Source organism: Pipistrellus kuhlii, unplaced genomic scaffold, assembly GCF_014108245.1.
Source record: "Pipistrellus kuhlii isolate mPipKuh1 unplaced genomic scaffold, mPipKuh1.p scaffold_m20_p_5, whole genome shotgun sequence".
Lineage (NCBI taxonomy): Eukaryota > Metazoa > Chordata > Mammalia > Chiroptera > Vespertilionidae > Pipistrellus > Pipistrellus kuhlii.
In genome coordinates this window covers 1,512,165-1,529,728 of record NW_023425551.1, presented here as the reverse complement: position 1 = coordinate 1,529,728, position 17,564 = coordinate 1,512,165, and the positions used below count along the sequence as shown (strand labels likewise).

General features: G+C 47.7%; 1 protein-coding gene across 8 annotated transcripts in view; it reads left to right on the top strand.

The window, feature by feature from the left end:
* ARID1B (AT-rich interaction domain 1B) overlaps window positions 1-17,564 on the top strand; it is a 325,561-nt gene that overhangs the window by 258,057 nt on the left and 49,940 nt on the right. For all 8 annotated transcript variants that reach the window (XM_045572643.1, XM_045572641.1, XM_045572639.1 and 5 more), the window contains exons 5-6: window positions 1,851-1,940; window positions 12,988-13,167. In XM_045572643.1, the coding sequence (XP_045428599.1) occupies window positions 1,851-1,940; window positions 12,988-13,167 (270 nt within the window). The remainder of the gene's footprint in view (window positions 1-1,850; window positions 1,941-12,987; window positions 13,168-17,564) is intronic.

The window sequence follows — 17,564 nt, the reverse complement described above, 5'->3', positions numbered from 1 at the left end:
GTGACGTGAGCCGTGTCCTCGGGGAGCCATTCCCGTGACGGTTTTGAAGTCAGGATTTGGCTGCAGAGTGCTTCAAGTTTCTTAACTGGACTTCGGGTTGGGGCCTTGGGGTATTTCATAGCAAGGACGCGACCCACAGCAACTGTACCTGTAGCCAAGTTGGTGACAGTGTCTACCCTTGAAGTTGTTTCGTCCGGAATGGGAAGTGTTTACATTGGTTAGTTGCTAGTGGTGCTAATTGACTACACTTGTCTGAGTCAGCGGCTGGTCCAGGTCTGGACTGCTTGTCTGGTCTCTCCTCCTCCTGGTTGTGGCTCTGATATAGGAGGAGCGCCTCGTAGTGGTATCTACCCAGCAGCGTTTCTGGGTGACTGGAAATTCAGGTCTTGGTTTTCACTTCACCTGAGGGAGAGAGTGGCAGCTGACCCCAGGAAGGCTCAGAAATGCATTCATAAGTTTTACATTCTTTTCTAAAAGTGAGACGCCTAAATCCCAAAAACAATATGCGAATTTTTGTGGTTGTATTTTAACAACTATTTCTAGCCTGTCTGTATGGAAGATCATTTCCCCGCCTCTGGCTGTCACAGATGTGACCGTTTGTAGAGCTAGTAAAAAGTGATGTCCTCAGACTCAGCACTCGCTCTTGCTGGTCTGGACTCGCTGCCTGGTGCTGACACGGAAGTGTGTCGTTCAGGCTCTGCTCCTGTCATTGGTGGTGATCACAGTGTGTTAATTTCCTTCTCTCCTCACCTGTGATTCATTCCGGCTCTGCCGAAGTGGAGGAGGCGGTCCTGTGGTGTTTGATCTAATAGGCCCCCGTCTCCATACCAGGGAGGTATTATAGATACGTGTATTTCTGTCTTTCCGATTTATTTTAGCCAAGGGAGGCGCTAGAGGATAAAATAGCATGCCTTGAGGTCTGTGCTAAGTTGAACTGCCTTTTTTATTCTATATTTTTATTTTAGAAATACGTCTAAACCTCTGAGCCAGAAAGTGAGTTGAGATCGTCAAGTACCCGTGATGATTCTTAAATTTCAAAACCTTTCTCTGCCTTCACATGATTCATTGTCTCCTTAATTAATAAATGAGCACCTTTTCCTTTGATTCAGATTAAGCGCATTAAATAACCAAGATTTGTTATGCTAATGGAGGGATTAAAGGAGTAAAGGCATTCCTCTGTCTAGGAGCTTACCTTATAGTTTGAGAAGACAAACTGCACACGCGTTAGGTTCTTGGAAACCAAATAGAGGTGTTTGCTTCATTAGCAATAGAGATCAAGAGAGATGCAGATGATAGTTCCTCCTTTCGTGATAACACACTGTATTTTGTAGTCTTGTTATTATCTTTTATAATGGAGATCTAAGTTTATGTTAAATCTCTGATTAATTACAAAGGGTTTTTAGACATCGGTTACTATTACAACATTGAGTGAATATTAGCAATGAGAAACTGGAGGCCACTATCACGCCTGCCCACTTAGAGGCCAGATTAAACTCAGGAGGATGCATTCAGTTCACCCGTCTTGGATTTTGTTAAATGCCATGAAGAAGTGTGTGCCAGGAGATTTCAGCTACTCATTGATTTGTCTCTGAGTTTGGGAACTCATCCAGTAAACATTGAACTTTTCTGCAGGTCATTTACTGAGTATGTTTATGCATCTTTCCTCTTCATTTTTACACACACACACACACACAAAGGGTGAAATATTGTGCTTTTTGAGCTCTTTTTCTGTGTGGGGGGTGGTGCCTTTTGTGACGATAAAGATTAGGTATGTCGCTGTGCCTTGGTGTCGCACAGCAGCAGCATTAATGCCAAGGATTCCTCATGCCTCTTCCCCTGCTGCTTTCCAGGCAGCCAGATGCCCCCCCAGCCACCTGGGAGCCAGTCAGAGTCGAGTTCCCACCCTGCGCTGAGCCAGTCACCAATGCCACAGGAGAGAGGTGAGTCTCCGTATTTTGAGAATGTGGGGCTTCTGTAAATTTGCTTACCCATTCGTATCCTTGTACATAATTTTAAATGATATTGTTTCCTCATCAGATGAACAAAACAAATAAGAACCTTACATGTCACAACAAATATGGGGGGGAGGGTGCTTTCTTGCAGATTGGGTGAAATTTTACCAAAGTACTGTTCAAGATTCAAAGCATACGTATGTATGCATAGCAGCCTGAAGCAGTTTATACATAACTCTAGTCCGATATTTGACTTTGCTGTGTAAAAATGACCATTAACAATTCAATTTGGATAGTGGTTCTAATGAGTAAAATGTTAGTGAGGGTGTTTACCTGATTTGATCAGTATTTGTTCCATGATATTTAATACTAAAAATTTAATCACAGTAAGACCTTGTGTTATAAAATACCTGGTTTTTATCACTGGAGCTTCTAGAAAGATCAGGGAGTCTGTCACCTCCATGTACAGATGAAGAAAGTGGGGCCTTAGAGGCTCTTCCCTGTGACTTCCTCTTCCTCAGAGGCTGGTTGGGGCCAGGGCCAGAGCAAAGGACTTCCCTGCAGCCCTGAGCAGTCCAGTTGTTACACGCCAACCCTTTGGCCCTTTGCATGTTCTGATGTTGACCTCCACCTTCCACTGCCTTTGGCCTTCGTTTATTGACATCTGTGTCTTTTCTTCCCTCTCATAGCCAACTGACTTTTTTTTCTTATAACTATATATATTTGATTGATTTTTTTTTTTTTTTTAACAGAGAGGAAGAGAGAGGGATAGAGAGTTAGAAACATCGATCAGCTGCTCCTGCACACCCCCTACTGGGGATGTGCCCGCAACCAAGGTACATGGTCCTGACCGGAATTGAACCTTGGACCCTCAGTCCACAGACCGATGCTCTATCCACTGAGCCAAACTGGTTAGGGCCCAAGTGACTTTTATTGGTGGTGGTGGTGGTGCAGTGATCTTAATCCATGTTAGAGGAGAGGGGTTCACAAGCATGCTGCACCATCGGGTGCTGGCTTCCCCCTCCCCCCACAGGAGGTGCCACCCTTCCCCCTCATACTTGCCCACAAGACAAGTCGGTAGTTTTAAAAGTTCCTTACCCCTAATGTTTATAATTATTTCTATATGAGTTATATATGATTTGTTACTGGTTAGAATTATAAGGTTCAGATATTTTACATATTAAAAATTCAGTAGTATGTGGCTTAGAAACTAATGTCACTGAAAAGATGGCTTAGCCTTACCTACACATCATTTGTGTTGAAATGACTGTTTAGTAGGAATACAATGAAATTTTGATTGCATATTTAACATTTTTATTATCATTTAATGTATAATTAATACTTTCCTTTACTTACCAAGTTACTACAGTACGTTTTAATGATGGGATTGTTGATGGATTGTTTCCAAGTTTTAGGTTGCGTAAGGATTGCCTGGAGAGCACGTCAAATAGGTTGCTAGGCCCCCCTCAGACGCCTGTTTCTGTGGGTCTGAGGCGGGACACGTAACATCTGCATTTCTGACGAGTCCAGATATTGCCGATGCTGCCGATCTGAGGACCCTACTTTGGTTCTCACTGCTTCCTAACGACACTGCACTGAGTTCCATAAGTGTGCGATGTGTGCATTAGTTGCTCTGAGCTTCCCACTGTGGCCTCCTAGATAACATTCTTGCAGCTCAGCCTCTGGTGTGTGACTTCCCTATGGCGCTGGCTGTCCAGGAGATTCACGGGAAGCGCTGGAAGGCCAAGCAAGGGGATCCTCTCCGAGCTCCTTCCGTGGCCGTGGCTGCGGCTTCTCTGTGCTCCTGGATCAGGGAGGGAGACAAAAGGACCAGAGAAATTATCGCACTGAAGTTGCTCAGGCCAGACCCAAGCTGAGACGACGCTGTTTGTTATTTCCCTTAATCCTTGCTGAAACATCATTCCTCTGGGAGAATCCTCCTTCCTTTGCAAACATTAAAGGAGAGGAGGTAGCTCATTGGAAAGCACTACAATTCTAACCGCTATCTCTGCCGACTAAAAAGGGAAACCCCTCCCAGGTCCTCCAACAACGTCTTCCCCAACCTTCCCAATGACGTGTGTTTAAGAAATCCGAATACACAAACCCAAATGTCAGGACAAAACACTGAGGAACCATAGTTAAATTAAGCTTTTAACTCGAATATATTAGCAAAGCAAAATCTAGGATTTTCCTCTGCTGTCGCAGTATGGAAACTGCTGGGTGGATATGTCTGCTACTGTTTTCCCTCCGATTCTCTTTATTTTGTGGAGGGTGGTTTTGATAACTGATGATCCTATATAACAAATACATGCTAAGTGTTCGGTTGTCTGTTCAACCTGGCAGTTCTGGACATCAGCCACAAATCCATTCCCCACCTTATACAGAGGTGAAAATAACTGAGTCTCTATAGTTCTGTATTTCCACCTATGAACATGTTTGTGCAAGTCTGTGGACGTGGCCATCATGGGAAGCACTGAGGTATTTATACTGACTCTTCTGTAACATTGTCTTCTCCATACTGTCACCTACTTCTCAACATAAGCTCGACTTCACTCTCTCCTGCTGAACTTTATGTAGTGTTGGAACTGCTTCCTGACTTAACAAAAAAAATTAGCTCACATTTTTTTGGTGGAAAAAAGGGCAAGACTTCAGTTTAGAATTCTCTAACACATTTGCCATAGTTTCTATTTTAAACCAAATTGTCTCTCTAAACCTCATAGAATGACAAAGAATTGCTATTTAAAGCACCTCACCAAAAAAATTAAAATAAAAAAATTAACTAGTATCATTTACACTGCCTAAGCACTGCATAACTAATGCATTGAAATAAATGTTACCAAAAAGAATTGTAGCTAACAAGGTTAGCTTAGTTTTGTCTTTATTTCTTAATCTTTAACATATATTTCTTAAAAATTGAAAAGACCAATAGGAAAGGCTTGTGACTTGTTTTGTTTTCCAAGAGGGCTCGGCGGGAATGTGGAGCAGTCATCGGAGTAGATAAATAAGAATTATTATTATTAACATCAAAATGATCCCATTTTTAACCCCTGCAAAGTGCTAAGCTTAATGAAACCAATAAATGCCCTTCCAGTTTATTGGATTAGCAATTAGGTGAAACTGTTTCAAGAAGGCTTATTTATTTGGACAGATGTGGAGAGGTCAGAATTAATTTTTTTAAAACCTTTTAATTGAATTCCCTTTTAATTTTCTCAGTGGCACCTAGTTAAATATGCATGTTAATGCTGGTTTTCCGAAGGTCTGAACTAGACCTGGGTTCTCAAAACCAACACGGGTTGTTTAACCCTTTTCGTCTGGGCGCCAGCAGGGACTTCTCCTGTAATCCCTTAGCGTGTGAATAATTAGAAGGTGGTAATGAGGATTTAATTAGTCCTCGAGATATGTGGGAAGCAGAGCCACTAAGAACTTTCCCTTCCGGACACGATTGCAAACAGAAGGGTGGCGGCTGCAGGGCCCTGGTGAGCCAGGACGGTTTCTGTGGCCGGAGGCAGTTCCCGGGCATCTTTCTGAGACCGGGGGTGTGTGCAGGAGGGATCCTGGGCGCAACCTTCCGGAATTACTGAAGGGCACCTCGCCGGCCTCCATTCTCCTCCACCTACACGACAGCCTCTCCCTGTGTGGAACACGGTGCAGTGACAGAGGGGCCTGCTGAGCCTACGCGAGGGCTGGCTTGTCCTCTGTGTGTCTGGGGGGGAGGGAGGACTCAACACCGACAGGCCGTGACTCCACATTTACTCCGCTGCCACAGGAGCCTGCGTGGCCGTTTCATAGTCTCAGGTATTTGAAGCAGACTCGGTCCTTGGCAGCTGTACGTCAGGGAACGACAGCACTCATGTCTGGAATGTCATCTTCACAGGGATATGTATCAACAGCTCCGGTTTTATAAGTACATGTAGAGACATCGGGAGGAGATGTATAGCAAAAGGCACTTCGGTGTTCTTTTTTAACTTTTCAATTACAGTTGACATTCAGTATTGCTTTGTGTTAGTTTCAGGTGTACAGCATGGTAGTTAAACAATCATACATTTTACACAGTGATCCCCTGGATGTTTTTCAGTCCTCACCTGGCACCACACATAGTTAATGCAATATCTGTGACTCCTAGAGGCCCGAAGCACGAAATTCGTGCAAAAATAGGCCTCGATCCCAAGGCTACAGTCCCAGCTTTGTCCGAAGGATGTGCAGTCTAATTAGCATATTATGCTTTTATTATTATAGATACCTGCTATGCTGTACTTTACATTCCGGTGAATATGTTATGAAGACTGATTTGTTCTTCTTAATCCCTTCATCCTTTTCACCAGCCCCCTTCCCTCTGGCCCCTGGGCTGGCCCCTGAGTCTGACTCTGCTTTAGATGTTTCTGTGTGCCACTGAGATTGTGACGTGTCAAACTTACATGTGTTATATATATTGATCAGCTAGAATATGTCTTCATTATTATATTTTTTCTTCTATTAATCCCAAATGTTAACGGCCTTGGGATAATTTTATCCCTACTCTTTAGTGCTGTGTTTTAGGGTTTTTTTTCAAAATATGAATAGAAATTCTAGTCAGATTTCTAGGCATTCTGTTTGATTAGGGCAAATTTTTCTGTTACTTTTTAATGCCAAGGGCAAGAAAAGCATTCTCTGGAAATAAACCCAGGGTCTCGCTGTAGAGGAGACCGCGCTCTGCAGGGCCAGGCGAGCCGTGGGTGCCCCCGCACCCCGGGGTCCGCTCCGCAGAGAGCCTGGGGGTGGTACATGCTCACCAAAGGCTGCAGGGCCAGCGGAACCAGGCCGGACTCCGCACCATTCCGAAGTTTCAGATCTTTCTAGAGCTTAGAACAACCAGTCAACTACTCATTCTTCAATGAAGAAGCCTTACTGTATTAATAAGACTTCTTTTGATTTTAACATCATATGTCATTTGCTGCTGTGGGCACAGTGTTTGTTTGTAACAGTGTTGACTCTGCACCGGACTCAGGTCCCGCTCTGCCTCCCATTCTCCCCCGCATAGTCCTCAGCCCCGGTGCGTAATAATTAATGTTGTTTTTTAACATTCGTTTAAAATCTTGCTTGGCGTTGACTTGTATCGACATAACCTTCAAACACGTGGTATCTACAGAGCGTGTGAAATGCAATTAACAAGTTTTGCTTGAAAAAGTTTGTGTTTGGTTTGGTTTTTGTTGCAAAACTAGGGCTAAGAAGATGGCGGATGAAGAGCATATTTGGCACTGCATACTTTACGAGTTCCGATTAGGAAGAAAAGCAAGTGAGGCTGCAAAAAACATCTGTAGTGCTCTTGGTCAAGATGCAGTTAGCGCCAGAAAATGCCAGCGTTGGTTTGAGAAATTTCGCGAGGGAAATTTTCGTTAGATGGATGACAAGAGTGGTCGAGGCCGTGTGTCCAATTTTGATCAAGAAGCTCTTCAAGCTCTTTTGGTGCAAAATCCTCAAATTACCCAACAAGAGCATGTGACAACTTTAAATTGTTCACAAAAAACAATTTCCAATCAATTGCGTGCACTTGGCAAAGTCCAAAAGTTTGGAAAATGGGTTCCTCATGAGTTGACCGACAACAACCGTAATCAAAGAGTCACAATTTGCAGTTCGCTCCTCTCTCGTCAAAACCGTTTGCCGTTTTTAGAGCAAATTGTTACCTGAGATGAAGAATGGGTGCTGTATGTTAATTTGAAAAGGCGGCCTCAATGGTTGGACAAAAATGAGGCTCCGCAGCCCACGCCAAAACCTGACTTGCACGCAAAAAAAGTGATGTTGTGTGTTTGGTGGAATTTTAAAGGAATTCTTCATTATGAACTTTTACCATCTACCCAAACCATTACAAGTGCAGTGTATAGTGCCCAGTTGGAAAGGTTAGCCCAAGCTTTAAGAGAAAAAGAACCCGCGCTGATTAATCGGAAGGGCGTAATTCTTCACCACGATAACGCACAACCGCATACTGCAAGAATCACTGCTGAAAAACTGCGCCAGTTGGAATGGGAAGTTCTCCCTCAACCTGCATATTTTCCTTATATTGCCCCTTCCGATTACCATTTGTTTCGTTCTTTGCAAAACTTTCTTCTTGGAAAAAAATTTAATAATGAAGAATGCCTCAAAAATGCATTGACCGAATTTTTTGCATCAAAATCACAAGAATTTTACAACAGAGGGATTAAAATGCTTCCTGAGCGTTTGGCACAAGTAGTAGAAAACAACGGCAACTATATTGTTGATTAAATTTTGTTGTATTGTTTAAATAAATTCGATTTTAAAAAGTATTAGAAAACGACATTAATTATTACTAGACCTAATAGGTCTGCTCAGGTCCTCACGCCGGGAATCAAACCCAAGCACCCGGCCGCCCCCGAAGGAGCCATGCATTTCATGACCCAGGGATAGTGAGACACAAATAAGTAAAACTTTTTCATGTTTTTAGTGCACCTAGCTCAGGTTTCATAGTGATTTTTATACCAAAAATTGGTTTTGAACTTTTAGAAATTATTGTTGAATATCTTAATTGACCTGACTCCTGATTAAGTTAGTAGAGAAACGAAGGAGACCACCAAGATAACTGTCGAGTCACAAGTAGGGTGTAAGGTTGCTCTCTGTTCTTACGCCTGCAAGAACTCTTGTTTCTCTTGCTGTGGGGTTGGAGCTGTTTTGTTTCTCTCCGTGGGGTCCTCTCTGTTCTGTGTGCCGGTGAGTCGGCAGGTGCTGGCGTGTCTCACCGGCAGCCTGGCCGTTAGGAGGTGTTCTCCACCCGCCTTCCTCCTCACCCCGGACGGGGAGGCGCTGTTTGCCTTGTGAGCGCGCTACACAGAGTGATGCTGCTGCTAGCACGGGGCATTGTCAGGAGGAGAGGCATGCTTCCTGAGCATCCGGTGCAAGGACAGCAGCTCGGTGCGTTAGGCATTCATGAGGCCGCCCCCACCCCCCGATGCAATTAATTCAGCCTCTGCTCTTAATTGAGGATCCCTTTTTTAATAATCCATGACAGATGAAAATGAACTCAAATGGGAGGTTCTATACAAGAGAGAATATCTAGAAAGCTGTTTCTAATTTCTCCCGCCAGAACGCTGAGCTGGATTGTGGACCAAGCCAAACCGAGTCAGTAATGAGAGAAATGACAGCGTAGGGCCTAATTTCCTATTTAGTCTGCTATCAAGAGACATGGCCACAAAAAAAACCCTGGAAAACAAGTAGCACATACAGTAAAAGTAGGTCTATATTCATTGAGGAATCATCCGTCTAAATTTTAAATATTTTAAAATCATAGTTTTGTTAATTTTGCCATAAGCGGTATTTTTTGCTTTGGCCATTTCAGCTTGTTTTTACTCGTTAGCACTCACCTGTAATGGCTTATGCTTCTGGGAGAGTGTGAGAACACGTGGATCTTAGCATCCCACGTGCACTTGATACTGCGCTCTGTGCTCTGGGTCTGGGAGCGACCATGTCTGCCAGCTGCCCTGGCCCGAGAGCTCAGGGCATCCCCCCATCATCACGGTCTGCGCGTGCTGCCCCTCAGTGCTTCGCACACGTCTCCTTCCCTGGCGTCCCTGTAGCAGCCTGGCCGGGCCACCGCGTGCCCTCACCGACCTCCAGGGCCCTGCCTGTTCCAGCTCCGCTCCCTTCCTGCCCGCTTCCGTGCGTCCACGTGTCTGTCCGAAAGACTGACTGCACTGTCCTCCCCCGTGGATGCCGTGGGAGCTTCTCTGTGCCGCCCGAGAAGGGGTGCCCGCGAGCCAGTCCGGAGACCTGTCTGGGCCCACCCAGCCTCCCTCGCTGGTCCTCCGTGTCATGACCACTGGCTCCTGCCTCCCACCCTGCTGGACCCTGCGAGGATCTTTATGTAATCTCTTCTCTCCCACCCTTTACCACCCACTCTTCAGCCCTATCCCCGACATGGGTCCCTGGCCTGGTTAACTCATCCCGAATGTTCTCAGGAGCCTGGCACGTGCTAGGTGCTGAGTCTGCGTTCGCTGAGGGCAAGGCCATTATTCTGGGAGTGAATTCTTAACGGATGCCAGCATGGACACGGGTGGTCCAAGTGCCAGCAGGGAAGCGGGCCTTGCTTTGGTGGCCTGTGGGGCTGTGGGTGCTTCGCTGTGTCCGACAGGGCAGGACCGGCTGCCGCTACCCGCACGTCAGACGAGGAAACCACACTCAGGGTACGTGGTCTGTGCTGGCTCGCTCCCCTGCCCTTAGCCATAGCCGTAGCTGGCACACGTGCTCTTCCTTTGCTCTCTGCTCCTTCTTGGGCAGTGAGCTATGCTTTGGGCTGCACTGGTTTTCCAGCAGCAGTTGACGTTGTATGTACCCTGACCGGGAATCAAACCTCGTTCATAGGTTGTTGCTCAACCGCTGAGCCACACCAGCCGGGCTGTTTTGGAGGCTTTTTGGAGCATTTGCCTAAAGTCACACTGCTAATTGGATCCATATGTTTGTCCGCCTGTCTTTTTCCTGCTGGGTCCTGGACTAGTGTGCAAGCCAGGCCGGGACCCAGGCCTCTGTCCTGCAGGCACTGTCAGAGGCGTGAGGCCCCGAGGAGCTGGGTGGTTATGTCCCCCTGTCCTGGTCGGGGCTGACGGGGAAGGTGCTTCTATTAATAACGAAAATACAGAACGAGATTTCCGGAAGCTCTGTGAGAGGTATCATTGCCAAAGCATCAGAGCAAAATCAGCTTTCCGATTTCCATTTCTGTGGATGGAGGTGGATCCCATCCCATGTCACCTCGTCCCCACGGCAGGAATGTGCTGCTGTGACACCCACCCGTCTTGGAGCCTTTCACGTCTGATTTTCTGCAGAAAGCCAGCGATCGTTCATGTGGACGTGACGGTGTACTTTAAGGACAGAAATAAAAGGATGGTTTTGCCCAAGCAGACTCTCAGAGCTCCTCTGAGCAGAACGGGAGTCCGTGGGCAGTGCCAGAGGCGGCCACAGCGTCAGGCGGACAGCGATCAGAGTTCGTGGCGAAGCAAGTCCCAGGCTGATGAAAGGACCTGTGTTTCCTGACCTGAAGAGGGAGAACGCAGGCCTTCTCTGGAAGGAAGGAAGCCCGCCGGGCCGAACGGAATTGAAACACGTTTTCTATTAAACAGGACTCTGTGGGAAACTCCGGAGAGTTCTGTCGTAAGGCTTAGATAAATATTTCATGTAACGTCGTAAGATGCAATCATTTTCAGTAATTTTAGTGCTCTGATTTCTGTTTGTTTTCAGATTTGAAAAAGCAAACATTTTCTCTGCTGATTTATATCTGGAAGCTGCCAATTGAGCTCAATTTCATAAGGCTCATCTTTATAAATAAGTGAAATAGGATAATAAGGACCAGCTCTCCGTACTTTTATGTCTATCTCCTACAGAAGCAACGGCAAGAGGTCTTCTTTCCTGCGATGTCTGCCACGCAGGCCTCGGAGAAGTCCTGTCGCAGCTGGCCTGGTTGGCCGCCTTGGCCCAGGCATGGCCTGCCGCCCCGTGCCTCAGTGGCCTCTCCGGAAGCTCTGCTCCAGGTTTCCCTCCGGACGAGGCCAGACCTGCCCCTCTCGGCCCGTCCAGCGCACTGGAGCCTTCGCCCCACATCCGGGAACTCGCACCAACCCAACTCCGGGTTCTCAGAGCTGTCAATCCAACAGCTCTTGTCAGTTCGCTGGTTCGATGTTGGCTTCTGAGAGGCATGTCTTGATTTGTGATGCACTTTGTCTAGATGTGTATTTCAGCCCGGCTGGCGTGGTCAGTGGTTGAGCATTGATCTGTGAACCAAGAGGACACAGCTGGATTCCCGGTCAGGGTACATGCACGGTTAGGCAGTCTGAGCTGGCAGTGGGAGAACTCCCAGAAGGCGGATGGCTTACAGGTCAGTGAGGAGGAGGAGGAGGAGGAGAAAGCAAAGAAATGGGGTTAGAGTGAGACAATGATCTCAGCCCCAGGCCAGGGGTTTGCACTCTGGACCCAGGGTCAGCGGGAGCCTGGGGGTTCTGTGCAGGGAAGACATGCTCTCGTTGCGTTCTGGGCTCCTGAGAGGTGGCGTGGCAGCTGTGGGGAAAGTGAGCCAAAGGAGCAAAGCGAGGCAGAGGGAGGTGCTCGGCACAGCCGCTGTGGGAGAGAAGGGGGAGCCGGCTGGCTATGGACGTGGGATGGAGCAGAGGCGATACGTGTCAGATGTGGAGGCTGGGGATGTGCAGATGGCGGGTCGCACAGGAAATCAGGGAGGGGGCATGGTGTCAGGAGTTCCGGCGTGAGCGTGTGGGTGGGTGATGGTGCTGTCCATGGAGACAGGGAGACCTCGGGCAGGACGGTGTGCGGGGCAAGGTCTGTTCTGTTCTGGAATATCAGACACTAGTACAGGCCACCATGTTCTAGTTGTTTCCAGTTCGCCCCCAGTGACAGTGTGAGAAGGGGACTCACAGGTCTGCTCTCTGCGTAGGAGTCGAGGTGAATGGTTGTTGCTCTAGGACAATGGTCAGCAAACTATGGCTCTGCTGACTAATGAGTTTGCCATCCACTGGGATAGAGGCTTAATCATAATGAACAACAACAGCCTATAATTATTGGAATTGAGAGTCTAGGTCAGTGGTCAGCAAAACTCATTAGTCAACAGAGCAGCAAACGGAGGCTCGAGAGCCGCAGTTTGCCTACCGCTGCTCTAGGAGACGGAGAAGGACAGTTACACGCAGGAGGAGGCGCTGTTGGCGGGGCGTGAGGAGGGGTGGGATGTTTGAGTGACAGCGTCCCACAGATGTGGAGGTGACAAAGCTCCCTGGAAGTGGCGAGAGCAGCATGTCCCTCCCGGCTAGGAGGGTCCCGTCCTCACAGCTGCTTTCTGTGGGGACCTCTGTGAGACAGGCCGAGGGAACTGTCTTTCCTCCCTCTCCTCCTTTCCCTAGTTCCAGTCCGCAGTCCACGGAACCCTGAGCTCTCCAAAAGCCCCACCCTGGGTCTGAGATGTACCTCGATGTTACCTCTCCCGCCCCAGTTCTCCACACAGTTCCGTGGCCGTGTCTGTCACCGCATTTATGTGTTGCCTTTTATTTCCTGTTAGGTTTCATGGCAGGCACACAAAGGAACCCCCAGATGTCTCAGTATGGGCCTCAGCAGACAGGCCCGTCCATGTCGCCGCACCCCTCTCCTGGGGGCCAGATGCATCCTGGGATGAGCAGCTTTCAGCAGAGCAACTCGAGTGGCTCGTACGGCCCGCAGATGAGCCAGTATGGACCACAAGGTAAGAAAGGGAAGGAAGGAAGGAGAGGCGTTCCAGGCGCCTGGCGGGGGTGCAGCAGTTTTGTTCATGTTAGTTCTTCGGGATCTGAGTGGTGTAAACATCTTCGAAGATCCCGCTATGTGTTACCTGGCAGATCTGCGAGGTTCATGCGAACCCACAGCCCTTTAGTTGCCCATAATGATGGGAGTAATAATCACAGAAACTCTTCATTAAGCGTCGGCACATCAGACACTGTGGTCGGTGCTTTCACGCTGTTCCTAATAAAGGCGTAACTCTTATTTCTGTAGTACAGTTCTAAATGCTTCCTGGGAAAAAGACACAAGCCTTGTCCTCAAAAGCGTCTTATTTAAAACTCGGTTTCATTGTGTTGAGTTCTGATCTGCCCGCTCCTCCTCTGCGGAATTACCCTCACAATGACGTGCTTGCGGGTCAGGGGATCGCCCATTAAATCCCCTCCAGTTTGTCTCCAAAGCACAAATCAGGTAAATAATTCTAATTCCCCAGCCGTCACCGGTCTTCCTTTCAGAAGACAGGAGAAAGTCTGAAATGGACATGTCTTTCAAAGGGGAAACTGAGGCAAGAGCAGAAAAACAAGTGGAATTACGCCCCACATTGCACTGTGCATTCTATGCCTTCCTGGCAGCGGATGTCTGTTTTGTCGTAGACGTGCAGAATCCTCTTACCTGGTTTAAAACGTTGTGTGTGGGGGTGTGTGTACACATTTTCCCCCCAAAGTCATTTTTGACAAGGCATTTGAATTTAGCACCTTCTTTATATTTCGTTTATTTGAATTAGACATTAAAGGATAATTTAGAGAGAATGCGATAGTCTGGCACCATTCCCAGTTTCCTCACTTCTGACAATACAGGAGCAGTCCCAGTGAGGAGGGTGAGTTCCCTGCAGGGCCCTGGAGCGAACTGCTGCCCTCCACACGCGGTCGGTGTGCCGTGGGAGCTTCTGAGTCCCAGGGGCCGTGGCGGGATTCGGGGATCGGGCCCGGGCGCCCCCACAGCCTCACCTGCTTCCTCGGGCGGCTCTCCTGGCCGGCGGCTGGCACTGCAGCCTGAAGGTGCCTTGTCTTGTTTTGCACGCGCCTTCGGTGCCTCCGGTGTAGCACTTTGCTCTGTGGGCTTGGTTCTGTGCCGAGCCAGCTGTTTCTGGAGGAGACTGTATCAGCAGCGCCACACCACGCTCTTCCCGGGCCTCCCTGCCTCTGTCGTGTCTGTGGCAGAGGCGACAGGCGTGTCGTGAATGGTCTCCACGTGTGAGCTGCAGGCACCTGGGGGTTTCCATCCAGTGGCAGGACCACGGAAGGCATAGAATGCACAGTGCAATGTTGGGTGTAATTCCACTTGTTTTCCTGCTCTTGCCTCTGAGTTTGCTGGCTGCCGTGCAAAGAGGAAACTGAAGGTGGAAAGCAGGTCCTGAGTGTGAGAGGCACGGAAACGTGGGCTTTGCTCAGAATGTCGCCGGAGGCCAGGGCAGAGCAGCTGCAGGCCTGGCTGCGCTGGGAAGACCCGGGCTTCCTGGACCGCCAAGGCCGGGCCCTGCTCCGGACTCACCGCAGCCTCCCTCCTCCCTCCGTGATCTCCCAGAGGAGGGGGTCTGACAGGCTTGTGAAGGACAAGAGAGCACTTGCCCGCCAAGGGAGGAGAGTTTTTGTAGAAATGGGATTTCTTTTGGAGAAAAGCCCTCGGTTTCTGGAATTATTGAATATGTAAGAGCACTGAGCCGTGGGGGGCTCATCCGAGCTGCTGGGTCCCAGGACGCTGCTCACGGAACTGATCTGTTCGGGACGGGACGGGGGGAGGGGGGTGGGGGGGGGGGTATGGTCCCTTGGAAGTAGCCTCTGATTCTAACGCTCAGTGAGTCTGAATTTCATGTCAACTCTGGAGCGGCTGACATGGATGCAGCCCCGGGGACCTGCCAGAGGTTATAGGGCTAAGGGGCCGCTGTCCCGAGGTTTTCCTAGGGCATACGGACTGAGTTTAGGTCGTACTGGTATTAGAAACCGTTTAAAGTAAGCATGATGTCCTACCTGGTGTGGCTCAGTGGATAGACTGAAGGATCCTGGGTTCGATTCCAGTCAAGGGCACATGCTGCTTGCAGGTTCAATCCCCAGCAGGAGACCTGCTGGAGGCAGCCGATCAATGATTCTCTCTCATTGATGTTTCTCTCTCCCTATCCCTTTCTCTCTGAAATCGATAAAAGTCTATTTAAAAACTAAAACAAATCAAGTAAGGGTGGTAATTTCCACACGCAGCACTCTCTAACTGTGAAAGAAAGAGTCCGTACGTCTGTGCTCTGTGTGTGCACCTTTCCCAGCCCCATCTCCAGCGCCTTCCACTGTGAGGGTCCCTCCTGCGTCTGTCACTGGTTCCAGGAATTGCCTTCAAGGAGCATGGATGCCATTTGGGAAAAAGACCAACAATACCAGAGACTAAGAAAAAATTCCTATGACGTTAAGAGAAGACATTTTTAGAAATGTCTATGAATACTGTAAAACCTAAATTATTAAATACACAAATGGGATGATCTTAGTGTGTCAAAATGTTCGCCATACATTTTATGAACTAGTAAACCTTCAAGTAAGCACGTTTAATAACTACCCTTCGAGTGCTCGCAAGTAAAGAGGGCCATTGGGACTTGCCTTAATAAATAGAAAGGAATTATGTAATTGACATGCTAATCGCTCACAAAGGCACTTGTGCAGGAGGAAGAGAGCAGAAATGGGTTTCACAAGGACGCGCGCACTTGTTTTGTGCTCTGGGCCCGTGTCTGCCCCGCTGCCCACCACATGGCATATTTGTCACTGACTGTGCAGTGGGCAGGTCTCCCTGAGTTTCGCTATAAGAAGTATTGCCTCGGGCAGATAGCAGATCCCCAGGTGTCTGGGTGCCGCATATACAGGTTTACACGACACAGCCCTGGTTTTATGCCTTAATTTGTATAATGTGTTTTAGGAAGCACAGGACGTACAAGTAGGTGAGTTTGATGCGCCTTTTATTTCTAAATTACATTGTGAAAGATGTTTTCCAGACAGGTTAAAGTTTTTTTCTCTAAAACAAATGAGGTGCTGTCTGAAATTGTCCTGTCCTCGTTAGAATATGTTTCTCATAAATTCAGCAAAGGCAAACTTTAAATGGTACCTCATTGAAATGAATGCAGTTCTGAAAGAGTGAGTTTCACATCAATAATCATATGCTGTTTCAGTTCAAGAGGAACAATTTGTAAATGTTACTAATCGCCGGCTCCCCAGCTATGGGAGAGGTGAGGACCATCCCGGCCGTGACCGCCCTGTTGTCACCATGACCCGATCTCAGCCCCGAGCTGGTCAGTCAGAACCTCGGCCTCATCACTGAATTACCTAAATCCAGCCTTGCCTGCCGCTTGCCACCTGGCTCAGTCGGGGAGCTGCAGGTGCACCAGCTTACCGTATTTTCCCGTGTATAAGACGACCCCCTAATTTTACAGTTAAAACAGGTTTGGGCCTATATTCGCTGTATAAGACTACCCCCCACTTCCGAGGCAACACCAGTTCTTTTTTTAATAGACCGCCTCTCTGACTCTGGCCAATCTGAGCAAGCTTTTTACTAGAACACAGTGTCGTCTTATACGCCGGAAAATACGGTATGTCCCAAGAGGCCATTCTCTCTTCTGCTTGTTCACTTCTCTCTTGAAATGGGTTGTAATGCACTGGGTGTGTTTATGGCTTTCTGTTCCCTAAGCCCTACTTTATGGTTACATTGACAGTGCTAGGCAAAAGTATTCATTCTGTATTCTGACCTGCTTTGTTGTGAAAGAAATATTCTGAATCTACACTAATAAAAGTTATGCAAATTGACCGTATCTCCATGACGCCCACCAACCAATCAGGCATATGTAAATTAGCCCAACAAAGATGGTGGGTTAATTTGCATACACAAGAAAGGGGCAGGACACTTGCTGTGATGAGGAGGGTGGGGGGCAGAGGGAGCTACAGAAGCAGCGCTCTGGCCGGAGCAAAGACTGAATCTCCAGCCAGAGTGAAGGTGGAAGGTGGTGGCTGGAGCAAAGGCCTGGGTCTCGGGTGCCAGAGGAAAACTGATGCCAGCAGCCAGGGGAAGGGAGGCCTATTCTTGCACAAATCTTCGTGCAATGGGCCTCTAGTATCTTACTAATATGAGAAAAAACAAATTGTAATACATCATTTTATAGCAGAAGGTAATTAATGCAGTCTTCTGTCAATGTTCAAATTTAGCCTTCAAGTTACAAGATTTAAGGAAGAATTTTTCTTAACAGACTGATAGTCATCATAACTTTATCAAAACCTGAGAATTAGGAAAGAAATGAAATTGTAAAATTCAAATAAACTGAAGGTTAAAAAGAGAAAGAAAAAAATAAAAACAAAGCAACTT